Source organism: Cherax quadricarinatus, chromosome 52, assembly GCF_038502225.1.
Source record: "Cherax quadricarinatus isolate ZL_2023a chromosome 52, ASM3850222v1, whole genome shotgun sequence".
In the NCBI taxonomy this organism is placed as follows: Eukaryota; Metazoa; Arthropoda; class Malacostraca; order Decapoda; family Parastacidae; genus Cherax; species Cherax quadricarinatus.
Window position 1 is genome coordinate 17,826,868 of NC_091343.1, and position 16,490 is coordinate 17,843,357.

At 44.9% G+C, this 16,490-nt stretch overlaps 1 protein-coding gene across 3 annotated transcripts in view; it reads left to right on the forward strand.

The window, feature by feature from the left end:
• The window catches only part of LOC128696887 (sodium channel protein 60E-like), a 538,339-nt gene that overhangs the window by 265,113 nt on the left and 256,736 nt on the right, over positions 1 to 16,490 (forward strand). For all 3 annotated transcript variants that reach the window (XM_070096097.1, XM_070096098.1, XM_070096099.1), the window contains exon 6: positions 5,306 to 5,401. In XM_070096097.1, coding sequence (XP_069952198.1) covers positions 5,306 to 5,401 — 96 coding nt within the window. The remainder of the gene's footprint in view (positions 1 to 5,305; positions 5,402 to 16,490) is intronic.

The window sequence follows — 16,490 nt, forward strand, 5'->3', positions numbered from 1 at the left end:
GACTAGACCTCCCTGTGGATCAACCGGCCTGATCAACTAGGCTCTTACTGCTGGCCTCAGTCCAGCGTACTAATCACAGCCCGGCTGGTCTGGTGCTGACAGCTGTGATATACTACTATATAGAAAGCCCCTTGTTATGCAGAGTAATTTGGGCAAATTAGGTGAATTTTGTCCCCAGGATGCGACTCACACGCGTCGGATAACACGTAGATACCTATTTTACTGCTAGGTGAAAAGGGACAGCAGGCGTGTTAAGGCAACACACACTAATGTTTCCACCCTTACTGGGGATCGAACCACTGACCTCTGTGTGTGAGATGAGTACCCTGCCAATCGAGCTACGTTCTCTTGTTCTAGATACAAGGAACGTTCTCTTGTTCTTGATACAAGTAACTTATAATTGAAACACTGGGTTTTCGTAAGGATTTTCTACTGACGTTTAAGTTAGGTTTGATTTGGTTACTTAGATGTGGTTCAGTTAAATTTGATTAGGTTAGGCTTACGTTAGGTTAGATTACGTTTTTGTTCATTCATAATGAACATTTGGGGGGAAGGAGCAAGACCAATGGAACGCAATAATACGTTGAAAATCGCAACTTGCGAGGCTTTGAGAACGTAAGGTTTGTCTGGGCAAACAGTAATCATGTTCCGTTTTAGCTGATTAATTCGTGTGTTGAAATTACAACTAATGCATAGGTAACTAACTTGATGAGCTCAGGAATGAGCAAGTGAGTTGAACCTTCCAGCCAGCTGGCGTGGACCCCAAGGTAAACCAATTGAAGCTGAAATCGTGCAGTAAAATACTTAACCAAGAAGACTGGCGCAAAACATTGCGAATTAGAGGAAAAAAGTAGAGAATAGAGCAGCAAAATGACCATTGGCAGACTTTTGTGGGCTGAGATATTGACGACGCGGGTGGTTGGAGGGATGTTGTGGGTGGTTGGAGGGATGTTGTGGGTGGTTGGAGGGATGTTGTGGGTGGTTGGAGGGATGTTGTGGGTGGTTGGAGGGATGTTGGGGGGTGGTTGGAGGGATGTTGGGGGGTGGTTGGAGGGATGTTAGGGGGTGGTTGGAGGGATGTTGGGGGGTGGTTGGAGGGATGTTGTGGGTGGTTGAAGGGATGTTGTGGGTGGTTGAAGGGATGTTGTGGGTGGTTGGAGGGATGTTGTGGGTGGTTGGAGGGATGTTGTGGGTGGTTGGAGGGATGTTGTGGGTGGTTGGAGGGATGTGGGTGGTTGGAGGGATGTTGTGGGTGGTTGGAGGGATGTTGTGGGTGGTTGGAGGGATGTTGTGGGTGGTTGGAGGGATGTTGTAGGTGGTTGGAGGGATGTTGAGGGTGGTTGGAGGGATGTTGAGGGTGGTTGGAGGGATGTTGAGGGTGGTTGAAGGGATGTTGAGGGTGGTTGAAGGGATGTTGTGGGTGGTTGGAGGGATGTTGTGGGTGGTTGGAGGGATGTGGGTGGTTGAGGGTGGTTGAAGGGATGTTGAGGGTGGTTGGAGGGATGTTGTGGGTGGTTGGAGGGATGTTGTGGGTGGTTGGAGGGATGTTGTGGGTGGTTGAGGGTGGGTGAAGGGATGTTGAGGGTGGTTGGAGGGATGTTGAGGGTGGTTGAAGGGATGTTGGGGGTAGTTGGAGGGATGTTGTGGGTGGTTGAGGATGGTTGAAGGGATGTTGTGGGTGGTTGGAGGGATGTTGTGGGTGGTTGGAGGGATGTTGAGGGTGGTTGGAGGGATGTTGTGGGTGGTTGGAGGGATGTTGTGGGTGGTTGGAGGGATGTTGTGGGTGGTTGGATGGATGTTGGGGGGTGGTTGGATGGATGTTGGGGGGTGGTTGGAGGGATGTTGGGGGGATGTTGAGGGTGGTTGGAGGGATGTTGAGGGTGGTTGAAGGGATGGGTTGGTTGAAGGGATGTTGGTGTTTGACCTGTTGTGTGGGTAGGTGTATTTTTGTTGTTGTTGTTGTTAATGCCCCTTTTCTGTATTTTTTATTGTTGGTATAGCACTTGTTGTACATCTCTGGTAGCCTCCAGTTACCCATAGACTTTAAAGGACTTCAGCACCTTCCTTCAGCACTGGACTCGAGATTGTACCTGGTCATATTGCTGCATCCACATCTTTCAGGGGTACTCAGCACTTCCTTCGGTACCTCCACAATGTTCAACACCGTGTGGACTGGTCTTACCTCTTTGTCATGATACTGGTTACTGCTGGTTTACAGAAACTACCTGCAGTGTTTTGTTGAGCGAATCTTGTATGATTGTCAGATTTTGTGACTGCAAACATACGGTCATTTAATCAAGTTCTGACTGTGGAAAAGAGTGGGTTAAGACTTGCTGTGGCTGCAATGTTTTAATTTTGTTTAGTTGTGTGCCTGTTTCCCAGGAGGAGGAATTACTAATAAAGAGGCAATAATTACAATGTTGAAAACAGTAGAAGTAGCAGTATGCAAGTCAGTTACTATGAGGAGCTACTAAGCTAAAAGCTATTAAGGTTAGGTCACCCGTGAAGGTCCGGTCAGAGCACAATCTCTGCCCATGCCAGCTGAAGGTAGGTGTGTGTGTGTGTGTGTGTAATACATTTTTATTTAAAAAAAATTTAATACTTCCAAATAAGTGTTTCTCCTGTGCTTCGATTTCCAGAAACTGGGTTGATCATTCAGGTTGATAAAATAGCTGCTGTACGAGCCAAAAATGATTGCTTTCTTGCGTGCGGTTGACACGGATATTAATGAGCGTTGCCTGTCTTCTTCCACACCTGCTGCCCTCCACACCTACTGCCCTCCACACCTGCTGTCCTCCACACCTGCTGTCCTCCTTGGTACTGTCCCATTTCTTGGTCTGCGAGAAATCAATGAATTGACTGGCGTGTTGACTCTTCATTACGTCTGTCGAAGGTGGCAGCCCCCAATGCAAACTTGATTATCTTAATTAAGTAAAATATTTATAACAGAAATGACTCCTGAAGGCAGGTTATTTCTCGAATACAGCGGTGTAAACAAGCCACCAGCTGGACCTGGGGCAACGCTTGGTGGGTGCGCGATTCTCTGAATTTTCAAAAGTTATTTCACAGTAGGAAGGAAATGTAGGTCGAGTGTACTCAGGCGACCTATAGCGTTTAGGTACGACACCTTCCTTGCGTGTCCTCGTGCTGATGTACGAGTCTGTACTGGCTTGCACTCGCCCAGATATTTTCGTTAAGATCGAGGCTTGGAACATGACTCAGACGTTATTAATTCTCGACTTGTTGGTTCCTGTTATACCTACTCGTGAAACTGAGTTTGCCTCCATTACTTTTCATGCAGCCCTTTCTGCTTTATTATTGCCCTGAGGCTAATGCATTTTTTTTAACGTTCCCGTTATTCATTTGTATTTTAGTTGCATTTGATACTGTCTATTTTCCATGCACTTGAAACAGTCCTCATCTACTGTGACTCTGGCACGTCGTGATCATGTCTTTCATGGTCCTTCTGTGCCGTTGGATTCAGTTCCTTTAGCTTCTTTTCCAAAGTCCTTGAGTTATTTAATAAACCCTGAAGGAAGTTATATTCCGATGTCTGTTATATGTCGCCAACGTTTTAGGGCAGATGTGTAAGTCCAGTGATGTTTCCGTTGTGATGTTTACTTCCAGAGCCTTTGAATTGTGATATTTTAGTCTCCTCCCAGACGGTACTCTTTTGCCTTCTCTCATCTTTCCCTGTGTATATGACCTTTCACATATTTGGGTTGAATTCCATTAAATTATTTCACCACTCTTGAAGGCTGTCCAGGTCTCCCCGGGTGTACATATTCCCTTCTGAACATCCTTGTGGACAACTAAGGTCAAACTGATAGGCGGCTGGTTCCTCGTGACAAACGCTCGTAACTCCACCACTCACATGGTTCCCGTGTCTCGCTTAGTAGCTGCCTTCTCTGCTATTTTTATCACAGTTTGGCAATGTCCCAACCACAAGACACCTTTGGCATCGTGACTGGTGTGTTTGTGCCTTAACGTGTTACAAGCAAATTCCAAAAGTTAGGAAACTAACCCCTAATTGAGGTCGAATATTCCAGGGCGAGGTGTTCTTATTCCAAGGAATTTGGGCTACCTTCTCCTTCCTTGGAGTAATTCTCATTACCTCCCAGATTTAATTCTTTTCCCACGAGTAATGTGTAACATTAAAGCATAAGTAATCATTTAAACAGTTCTTAAAATACAACTAAAAACACACATTGTCCCAGCCATTTCTTTTGAGAAGGATCTTGCTGCAGTGTTCCTCAATTCTTTTATTTTGGAATCTTTATTGCCGAAACTTTTCGCCTGAACAACAGACTTCAGTCGAATACAGGAGACTGATAGAAACAGTTCTAGTAGTTTCAGAGGTAAAGATCCCCCAGCGTTGCATATGGGCCTTATCAACTTGTCTTCAGTATATGCCATAAAAAAAATTTAACTCCAGTTTTCTACGGACGGTCCATGACAAAAATACGACCGGCACCATCGTGAGGGATACGAGGTTGGTCAGTGACAGGAAATTTTCTCATAACTCTGCAGATTAGGTGGCGCGGTTGTTGCTGGAATGTTAAGTAGCACCAGGTAGCACTGGAATGTTAAGTAACACTAGGTGGTACTGGAATTGTAAGTAGCACCAAATAGAACCTGTACGGTGGGAATAATTCAAGACCTGGTCTCTTACTGTAGTGTGGTTGTATAATCCAAAACCCGGTCTTTCCGTGTAATACATTACGTAGATAAACGGGAGTAGTGTTGCAAGGTGTTGCTGGCCTTGTATTGCAGGCAAACTTTGCATTCTGCTCACTGATGCGTCCAACTCAACATATCAGTTCCATCTTAAACATCCTGGGTATTTTCACTGTAGGTACACATCGCTGGGTATGACTTAAGGCTAGTGAAGATTTTAGATGTGTAGCGTGTTCTGATTTTTACATCTCTGGCGAGTTATCGCTTTCAAAATATCCTTTATGGCAGCAACGTACTCGTTTCTCGCGTGTGTACTCGTATTTGTGTGTAAGTTAAGTGTAATGAACATTTGTCACTGCTGAGTAAAAACCCACATGGAAACAAACTCGGGGAAATTAATTGATCTGTATATTTCGCCCCTTTCTGGGTCACAATACCGTGACTGCAACAATTCACCAAAAACCCGTAATTTCGGTCAGTTTTGGACGCTTGTCAAGTCCCAGTTGTGTGTGTGTGTGTGTGTGTGTGTGTGTGTGTGTGTGTGTGTGTGTGTGTGTGTGTGTGTGTGTGTGTGTACATTTATGAATTCGTATGAAGGTATCTATAATTGTAATTATTGATGTTTCAGGTGGCTGGACAATGACACCAACTGGTACATCGAGAACGGCACTGATCATCCTCAGTTTGGCACTCCCAGACTCTGTGGCAATGCCACGGGAGCCAGGTACCTCACCTCCCTTTTTATCCTGATCATTGTGTCTGTTGCAACTGTTACTGTTGCCCCTTATTTCCGTAGGTGCTTGTGGCTCGCGCAATTAGGGACCCAGGTTCGATCTTTGAGTATGTTTCCTTACGCCTGCTGGCCCTGATTACCTAGCAGTATGTATGTATCAGGGTGTTAGGCGACGGGTGTAGATCACATGTATGGTGAGATGATTAAAGGATCCCACTGGAAATCTGATGATGGGTTACTAAGCCTTCTGATTAGTAACCCCATTAATATTTTATATTATTCATGAGACCATTAGCTGTTTGTGATCGAAAAGTTTATTTTAGAGAAGGAAAGGGAGGGAGGGAGTACATGGGAAATAGAGAGAGCGAACGATTTTGATTTTCATACCTAGGTTATCTTCTGAGAAGGACCATCTTTATTTAGATTGAGAACTATCATTTATTATCTCCATACTTCAGGCAAGGATAGTAAAGCAAAAGGCTCTTATGCCACCTTTCACCTCCGGCCACTTCCGGCTTTAAACCGGGGGGGGGGGGGTATATTCCATGCCATTTTGAAAGAAAATGGAACGAATTTTACGCGAGAGTGAGAGTGGGTGTAATGGATGAAGTACAGACTACATCTTGTTTATAGTGGTGTTGGTGCTGCCACTACGTGTTGCTCCACTGCAACTCTTAGATGTGTACCACCTGCACCGCTAGTGGTGCAGGTGGACGTCGACAACACGATATTCTGAGAAGCTTGGTAGCAGATACTACTACTACCACTACTACCACTACCACCACCACCACTACTACTACCACCACCACTACTACCACCACCACTACTACCACCACCACCACCACTACTACTACTACCACCACTACCACCACTACTACCACCACCACCACCACTACTACCACCACCACCACCACCACCACCACCACCACTACTACTACCACCACCACCACCACCACCACTACTACTACCACCACCACTACTACTACTACCACCACCACCACTACTACTACTACCACCACCACCACTACTACTACTACTACTACTACCACCACCACCACTACTACTACTACCACCACCACCACCACTACTACTACTACCACCACCACCACCACTACTACTACTACCACCACCACTACTACTACTACCACCACCACCACCACCACTACTACTACCACCACCACCACCACCACCACTACTACTACCACCACCACCACTACTACTACTACCACCACCACTACTACTACCACCACCACCACTACTACCACCACTACTACTACTACCACCACTACTACCACCACCACTACTACTACTACCACTACTACTACCACCACCACTACTACTACTACCACCACCACTACTACTACTACCACTACTACTACTACCACCACTACTACTACTACCACCACTACTACCACCACTACTACTACTACTACCACCACCTACTACTACCACTACCACCACCACCACTACTACCACCACTACTACCACCACCACTACCATCACTACTACTACTACTACTACTACCACCACCACTATCACTACTACTACTACTACCACCACTACTATCACTGCTACTACTACTACTACCACCATCACTATCACTACTACTACTACTACCACCACCACCACTACTACTACTACTACCATCACTGCTACTACTACTACCACCACCACCACCACTACTACTACTACTACCATCACTGCTACTACCACTACTACCATCACCACCACCACTACTACCACCACCACCACTACCACCACCACCACTACCACCACTACTACTTCCACCACTACCACTACTACCATCACTGCTACTACCACTACCACCACCACCACCACTACTACTACCACCACCACTACTACTACCACTACCATCACTACTACTACTACTACTACCATCACTGCTACCACCACTACCACCACTACCACCACCACTACCACCACTACCACCACCACTACTACCACCACCGCTACTACTACCACTACCATCACTACTACTACTACCACCACCACCACTACCATCACCACTACTACTTGTGTCATTGTTTTAAAACTCTTGATGCAGTTGAACTAGCATCAAGAACTGCTGACCACAGTTTGCCTCAGTCTACCATCTTGTTTAAGACTGTTTACAGAATGTTTGTCCAGCTGGTTCTTACACCATGACTTTGTCTTCACTTTTGGATCTTCAACACCTTAAAAAAAAAAAAGCACGGAACGGGTGGGGTTTGAACCAGGGGCGAGTGAGTTAGAACCCGTTGTTCCGTTATTCTAAATTTCTTTCCAAAAAAGAAAGAGATGGAAAGAGAAACAAGATAGAGGAGGAGAGGAAGAAAAAAAATATTTATAAAGGTCGTGGGTTAAAATGACATTACAAACCTTAATGGTATACTGGGATAGTAAAGGGTATGTACACACTGCCCTTTTAAGAGGGGAGTAAGGGGTGAAGACTACCCACCAACGCTGGTAGGCAACTCTCGCGACACACACACACACACACACACACACACACACACACACACACACACACACACACACACACACACACACACACAATCAAGTGCAAAGTCATGAAGATTGGGGAAGGGCAAAGAAGACCGCAGACGGAGTGCAGTCTAGGGGGCCAGAGACTACAAACCTCACTCAAGGAAAAAGATCTTGGGGTGAGTATAACACCAGGCACATCTCCTGAAGCGCACATCAACCAAATAACTGCTGCAGCATATGGGCGCCTAGCAAACCTCAGAACAGCATTCCGACATCTTAATAAGGAATCATTCAGGACCCTGTACACCGTGTACGTTAGGCCCATATTGGAGTATGCGGCACCAGTTTGGAACCCACACCTAGCCAAGCATGTAAAGAAACTAGAGAAAGTGCAAAGGTTTGCAACAAGACTAGTCCCAGAGCTAAGAGGTATGTCCTACGAGGAGAGGTTAAGGGAAATCAACCTGACGACACTGGAGGACAGGAGAGATAGGGTGGACATGATAACGACATACAAAATACTGAGAGGAATTGACAAGGTGGACGAAGACAGGATGTTCCAGAGATTGGACACAGTAGCAAGGGGGGACAGTTGGAAGTTGAAGACACAGATGAATCACAGGGATGTTAGGAAGTATTTCTTCAGCCACAGAGTAGTCAGTAAGTGGAATAGTTTGGGAAGCGATGTAGTGGAAGCAGGATCCATACATAGCTTTAAGCAGAGGTATGATAAAGCTCACGGCTCAGGGAGAGTGACCTAGTAGCGATCAGTGAAGAGGCGGGGCCAGGAGCTCGGACTCGACCCCCGCAACCTCAACTAGGTGAGTGTACAGACAGACAGACAGACAGACAGACAGACAGACAGACACACACACACACACACACACACACACACACACACACACACACACACACACACACACACACACACACACACACACACACACACACACACACACACACACACACACAGACACACACACACACACACACACACACAGACACACAGACACACAGACACACACACACACACAGTCGGTGGTTCGATCCCCGGCACGAGTGGAAACATTGGGCGTGTTCCTTACACCTTCTGTCCCTGTTCACCTAGCAAGTAAGTAGGTGTTAGTCAATCGGTGTAGGTCGCATCTTGTGGGATAAAATTGAAGGACCACAATGGAAATCAGACAGTCCTTAATGACGCACTGACTGTCTTGGGCTGTCCTGGGTGGCTAACCCTCCGGGGTTAAAAATCAGAACAAAATGTTAACGCTCAACAATAACTTACTGGAGACTTAAATGATATATTTCGATGCTCTTGTGAGGGTTGTTATTGAACATTGATCAGTGTTCATTACGCTTAAGTTATCCACGTACCCCAATGTTTATCATAAATTACTTCACTTTCTCCCTTTTTTCCTCTGTCTTACCGTAGTTACTGCTTCTCTCTTCGCTGCTTCTACTTATGCCTTCCCTTCTTTACGTTTGCTTTTCGTGTTCATTTGTCCTCTCTATCATTATACTCATTACCTCTCACCAATTACTCTATTCTTTTAATTATCCTCTCCTCTCCTCCGTCCCTCTTCCTTCTCTCCTCCGTCCCTCTTCCTTCTCTCCTCCGTCCCTCTTCCTTCTCTCCTCCGTCCCTCTTCCTTCTCTCCTCCGTCCCTCTTCCTTCTCTCCTCCGTCCCTCTTCCTTCTCTCCTCCGTCCCTCTTCCTTCTCTCCTCCGTCCCTCTTCCTTCTCTCCTCCGTCCCTCTTCCTTCTCTCCTCCGTCCCTCTTCCTTCTCTCCTCCGTCCCTCTTCCTTCTCTCCTCCGTCCCTCTTCCTTCTCTCCTCCGTCCCTCTTCCTTCTCTCCTCCGTCCCTCTTCCTTCTCTCCTCCGCCCCTCTTCCTTCTCTCCTCCGCCCCTCTTCCTTCTCTCCTCCGCCCCTCTTCCTTCACTCCTCCGTCCCTCTTCCTTCTCTCCTCCGTCCCTCTTCCTTCTCTCCTCCGTCCCTCTTCCTTCTCTCCTCCGTCCCTCTTCCTTCTCTTCTCCGTCCCTCTTCCTTCTCTCCTCCGTCCCTCTTCCTTCTCTCCTCCGTCCCTCTTCCTTCTCTCCTCCGTCCCTCTTCCTTCTCTCCTCCGTCCCTCTTCCTTCTCTCCTCCGTCCCTCTTCCTTCTCTCCTCCGTCCCTCTTCCTTCTCTCCTCCGTCCCTCTTCCTTCTCTCCTCCGTCCCTCTTCCTTCTCTCCTCCGTCCCTCTTCCTTCTCTCCTCCGTCCCTCTTCATTCTCTTTTCCGTCCCTCTTCCTTCTCTCCTCCATCCCTCTTCCTTCTCTCCTCCGTCCCTCTTCCTTCTCTCCTATGCCCCTTTTCCTTATCTACTCATTCTTCTTCTCCTTCCTTCCTTTTACCTCTTTATCTTCCCTTCATTTCGGTAGACTTCGTTTACCATTTTTTCTTTCCAATCTTTATTCCCTTTCCTAGTTTTCCGTTTTCTGTCTCCCTTCATTTATTATTTTTATTTTTATTATATGGAAATAGGCGTTAAACCCATATGGGTTAGAGAACATTAGCAAGTATAACTAGGCGAGTCCACGCTAGGAAGGATTGCCAAGAGTCCACGCAATAGAACGGAAGATAACAACTTGCTTAAACAAACAGTCAGGAAGAACGGAGACTAAATGTCATACATGCAAACATAGTGTAACATGTTTCAAAGAATCATTAAATAGGAAAAATAACTGATTTAATAGGTAATACAGATATCAGCCAGGAGTCATAACTGATGTCATTTTCCCCAGAGGATACAACATAGTGAGAAACGGAATGTGAGGAATAAAGCAATTACTGCTGATACGGTGAGAATTAGAACTGTGTATATCTGATAATTACCCTCGGTAGTACAGGATTTGTAGTTAAAAGAACAACTAGATAGACTTTAATATTTGTGGTGATTTGTTTTATAAGTTCAATTTTACTTACTAAGATCTCGGTCAGAATGTTCCGTAAATGAAGCAATAGCAGTTAGTAGTAGTACTACTATTACTACTGCTACTGTACCTCTACTACTACACTACTGCTACTCCTGTACTCTGCTACAACTACTACCACTGCACTACCACAACTATACTACTACATTACTATTATACTTCTATACTACTACTGCTACCTGTTATCCTACCTCAGTTCATTTCAAAATTGGACCTTAGCGATGGTATACCATCCTTTTTTTCCCCCCTTCAGAATGCGACCCACAACAGCCTTAATAATACCCAGGTTCCAGGTGCTAGGTGAAGCATGGGTAGCAGGTGTCTGAGGGAGCTTGCCCACACATGCACTCCTGGATGACGCACCCTTGGCTTCCTAGTTGTGGTTGCGAGGGGTCGAGTCTCGGCTCTTGCCCTGCTCTTGAGGACGCCAGCGTGACTATACATCCTCATACAATGTTACATGGAAAATATACTCTGGTTTAGACAGACAAGTGAGCACACACTACGACGTGATTATTATAAAACTTTTGTTCTCTAACCATGATAAACCAAAGTTTATACCAAAATATTCCCTACCATTTAAGTATGTGTGGGAATGTGCAAAAGGCTGGTGGAATTACTGCCTCAAGAACAAAAAAAAGGCACAATACCGTGACTGGAACAATACACAAATAACCCGGATCCCTCACTCGTCTGAGCGTGACTTGTTAATGCTACAAGTCGGACCGAAACATCGTGGTCAGCTGCTTCTCTCTCTTAAGTGCTGGTAATTGTGTATTACCGCCTGCAGCAGTGATTGAAGTATAGTAATATAACCTCATATGAGATATACGGGTTATGTTATATCAGCCCCGGGTTTACTCTGATATATTCTGTATAATTTTTTGCAGTTTTAATAAGTGATGGTTTAATTACTACGATGAGGAAATATATTGGAAATTATTGAATTGTAATGGAATATGACGGGACGGTAATGGAATATGACGGGACGATAATGGAATATGACGGGACGATAATGGAATATGACGGGAAGGTAATGGAATATGACGGGACGGTAATGGAATATGACGGGACGATAATGGAATATGACGGGACGATAATGGAATATGACGGGACGATAATGGAATATGACGGGAAGGTAATGGAATATGACGGGACGGTAATGGAATATGACGGGAAGGTAATGGAATATGACGGGAAGGTAATGGAATATGACGGGACGATAATGGAATATGACGGGACGATAATGGAATATGACGGGACGATAATGGAATATGACGGGACGATAATGGAATATGACGGGACGGTAATGGAATATGACGGGACGGTAATGGAATATGACGGGACGATAATGGAATATGACGGGACGATAATGGAATATGACGGGACGATAATGGAATATGACGGGAAGGTAATGGAATATGACGGGAAGGTAATGGAATATGACGGGACGGTAATGGAATAACGGGACGGTAATGGAATAACGGGACGGTAATGGAATATGACGGGAAGGTAATGGAATATGACGGGACGATAATGGAATATGACGGGAAGGTAATGGAATATGACGAGACGGTAATGGAATATGACGAGACGGTAATGGAATATGACGGGACGGTAATGGAATATGACGGGAAGGTAATGGAATATGACGGGACGATAATGGAATATGACGGGACGGTAATGGAATATGACGGGGCGGTAATGGAATATGACGGGACGATAATGGAATAACGGGACGGTAATGGAATATGACGGGACGGTAATGGAATATGACGGGAAGGTAATGGAATATGACGGGACGATAATGGAATATGACGGGACGGTAATGGAATATGACGGGACGGTAATGGAATATGACGGGACGGTAATGGAATAACGGGACGGTAATGGAATATGACGGGAAGGTAATGGAATATGACGGGACGATAATGGAATATGACGGGACGGTAATGGAATATGACGGGACGATAATGGAATATGACGGGACGATAATGGAATATGACGGGACGGTAATGGAATATGACGGGACGGTAATGGAATATGACGGGAAGGTAATGGAATATGACGGGACGGTAATGGAATATGACGGGACGATAATGGAATATGACGGGACGATAATGGAATATGACGGGACGGTAATGGAATAACGGGACGGTAATGGAATATGACGGGAAGGTAATGGAATATGACGGGACGATAATGGAATATGACGGGACGGTAATGGAATATGACGGGACGATAATGGAATATGACGGGACGATAATGGAATATGACGGGACGGTAATGGAATAACGGGACGGTAATGGAATATGACGGGAAGGTAATGGAATATGACGGGAAGGTAATGGAATATGACGGGAAGGTAATGGAATATGACGGGACGATAATGGAATATGACGGGACGATAATGGAATATGACGGGACGGTAATGGAATATGACGGGACGGTAATGGAATATGACGGGACGGTAATGGAATATGACGGGAAGGTAATGGAATATGACGGGAAGGTAATGGAATATGACGGGAAGGTAATGGAATATGACGGGACGATAATGGAATATGACGGGAAGGTAATGGAATAACGGGACGGTAATGGAATATGACGGGAAGGTAATGGAATAATGGGAAGGTAATGGAATATGACGGGAAGGTAATGGAATATGACGGGAAGGTAATGGAATAACGGGACGGTAATGGAATATGACGGGAAGGTAATGGAATATGACGGGAAGGTAATGGAATATGACGGGACGATAATGGAATATGACGGGACGATAATGGAATATGACGGGACGGTAATGGAATATGACGGGACGGTAATGGAATATGACGGGAAGGTAATGGAATATGACGGGAAGGTAATGGAATATGACGGGAAGGTAATGGAATATGACGGGAAGGTAATGGAATATGACGGGACGGTAATGGAATATGACGGGACGGTAATGGAATATGACGGGAAGGTAATGGAATATGACGGGAAGGTAATGGAATATGACGGGACGGTATGATGGAATATGACGGGAAGGTAATGGAATATGACGGGAAGGTAATGGAATAACGGGACGGTAATGGAATATGACGGGAAGGTAATGGAATATGACGGGAAGGTAATGGAATATGACGGGAAGGTAATGGAATATGACGGGAAGGTAATGGAATATGACGGGAAGGTAATGGAATATGACGGGAAGGTAATGGAATATGACGGGAAGGTAATGGAATATGACGGGAAGGTAATGGAATATGACGGGACGATAATGGAATATGACGGGACGATAATGGAATATGACGGGACGGTAATGGAATATGACGGGACGGTAATGGAATATGACGGGACGGTAATGGAATATGACGGGACGGTAATGGAATATGACGGGAAGGTAATGGAATATGACGGGAAGGTAATGGAATATGACGGGAAGGTAATGGAATATGACGGGGAATATAGTGGAATATGACGGGGAATATAGTGGAATATGACGGGGAATATAGTGGAATATGACGGGGAATATAGTGGAATATGACGGGGAATATAGTGGAATATGACGGGGAATATAATGAAATATGACGGGGAATATAGTGGAATATGACGGGGAATATAGTGGAATATGACGGGGAATATAATGGAATATGACGGGGAATATAGTGGAATATGACGGGGAATATAGTGGAATATGACGGGGAATATAGTGGAATATGACGGGGAATATAGTGGAATATGACGGGGAATATAGTGGAATATGACGGGGAATATAATGGAATATGACGGGGAATATAGTGGAATATGACGGGGAATATAGTGGAATATGACGGGGAATATAATGGAATATGACGGGGAATATAGTGGAATATGACGGGGAATATAGTGGAATATGACGGGGAATATAGTGGAATATGACGGGGAATATAGTGGAATATGACGGGGAATATAGTGGAATATGACGGGGAATATAATGGAATATGACGGGGAATATAGTGGAATATGACGGGGAATATAGTGGAATATGACGGGGAATATAGTGGAATATGACGGGGAATATGAAGGATAATATAATGAAATATGACGGGGAATGGACTATGACGGGGAATATAATGGAATATAAGTGGAGGTAATGTAATCCAAGGGAAATGTAATGTAATATTTAGTTATTAAAATTAGAGCGCCTATTATGGTGGTGTTGAAAACGAATTAGAGTATAATACTCTATTATGAGTCAGCTGGAGGGTAATATAACCTCGCTTCTACAAATATTCCGTAATATAACCTTGATAAAGGCTAATAATAGCAGTTTAAATATAATGAACGCTACGACACGCTGGGAGAAACTGCCACACTAACACTGCTGCCTCACACTTGTTGCCTCTCACACTTGTTGCAACACACGCTGCAACACTTATGCGCTGCAATGCTTATACGCTGCATTACTTATATGCTGCAACACTTCAACTGCCACGGTAACACGCTGCTGTCCCAGGCTTGTTACAGCACTAACTGCAACACTTGGCTCCTCCACCACTCATCAACTGCAACACTTGGCTCCTCCACCACTCATCAACTGCAACACTTGGCTCCTCCACCACTCCTCAACTGCAACACTTGATGTTCTCACACTTTTCATTGTAAATCTTAAATAACAATACCGACCATCTGTTGTTGAAGAGGACACAAGTGTCCAGGTTGGACATATATTCAGTGTCTCTTAGCGTCGTGAGCTGGACGTAAGTGTCATTTACTCTCGTTAACGCGCTACTCCACAGTCTCAGACGCGGGGGTCAACGCCCCCGCGGTCCGGTCCGTGACCAGGCCAAGCAGGTTCAACCAGGAGAAACACACTCGTCTTGGTTTGTTTTGGTTAAGTAGCAGAGGTCAGCGAACTTTTTTGAATATTATCCAAAAACAAATTTGTGTAGGGCGAAATTACCCACTGGACTTGAAAGTCCACATAATCGGGGAGACACAAGGAGCATTCAAATCCAAAATAGTGTAATGAATCCATTTGTATGGAGAACAGTCATACAAGCTGAAAAGTGTATACTATACGAGATAAAGCAACGGAATTTATCTCGTTTATTAAATTAATTTTTGTTCAGTTTTAATTTTTACCCAATTTTGGGTAATTTACCTCGATTTCCCGACCTCTGGGTTAAGCTCAAGCTTAGGAAACAGTATTGCTATTATCCGGTAACTCCGTGTGTTAAGCTGTACTTAGCTGCCGGTGCTTGTCTTGACGCTAATGCTATACTCTAGCTGACAAAAGACAAACTTTCATAGCTGAACAAGCTGTTTCCTCAGCTTCGTTACTTCTATCGGGGGAAAATGTAAAAATATCCTGGCTCATGATAATGTGCGCGTCCAGGACCAACACGTCGGTCATAGTGTTGTTTTCAGTAAATATATACAGTACAGAAAATGGGGTTATTAGTCCTTTTTCCCTTACACCAAAATTGCCTTATGTAATATTGCTTTAAAAAGAATTTTTTAGTTGAGAGTAGACCAAGGTAGGGTAGTTGAGAGTAGACCAAGGTAGGGTAGTTGAGAGTAGACCAAGGTAGGGTAGTTGAGAGTAGACCAAGGTAGGGTAGTTGAGAGTAGACCAAGGTAGGGCAGTTGAGAG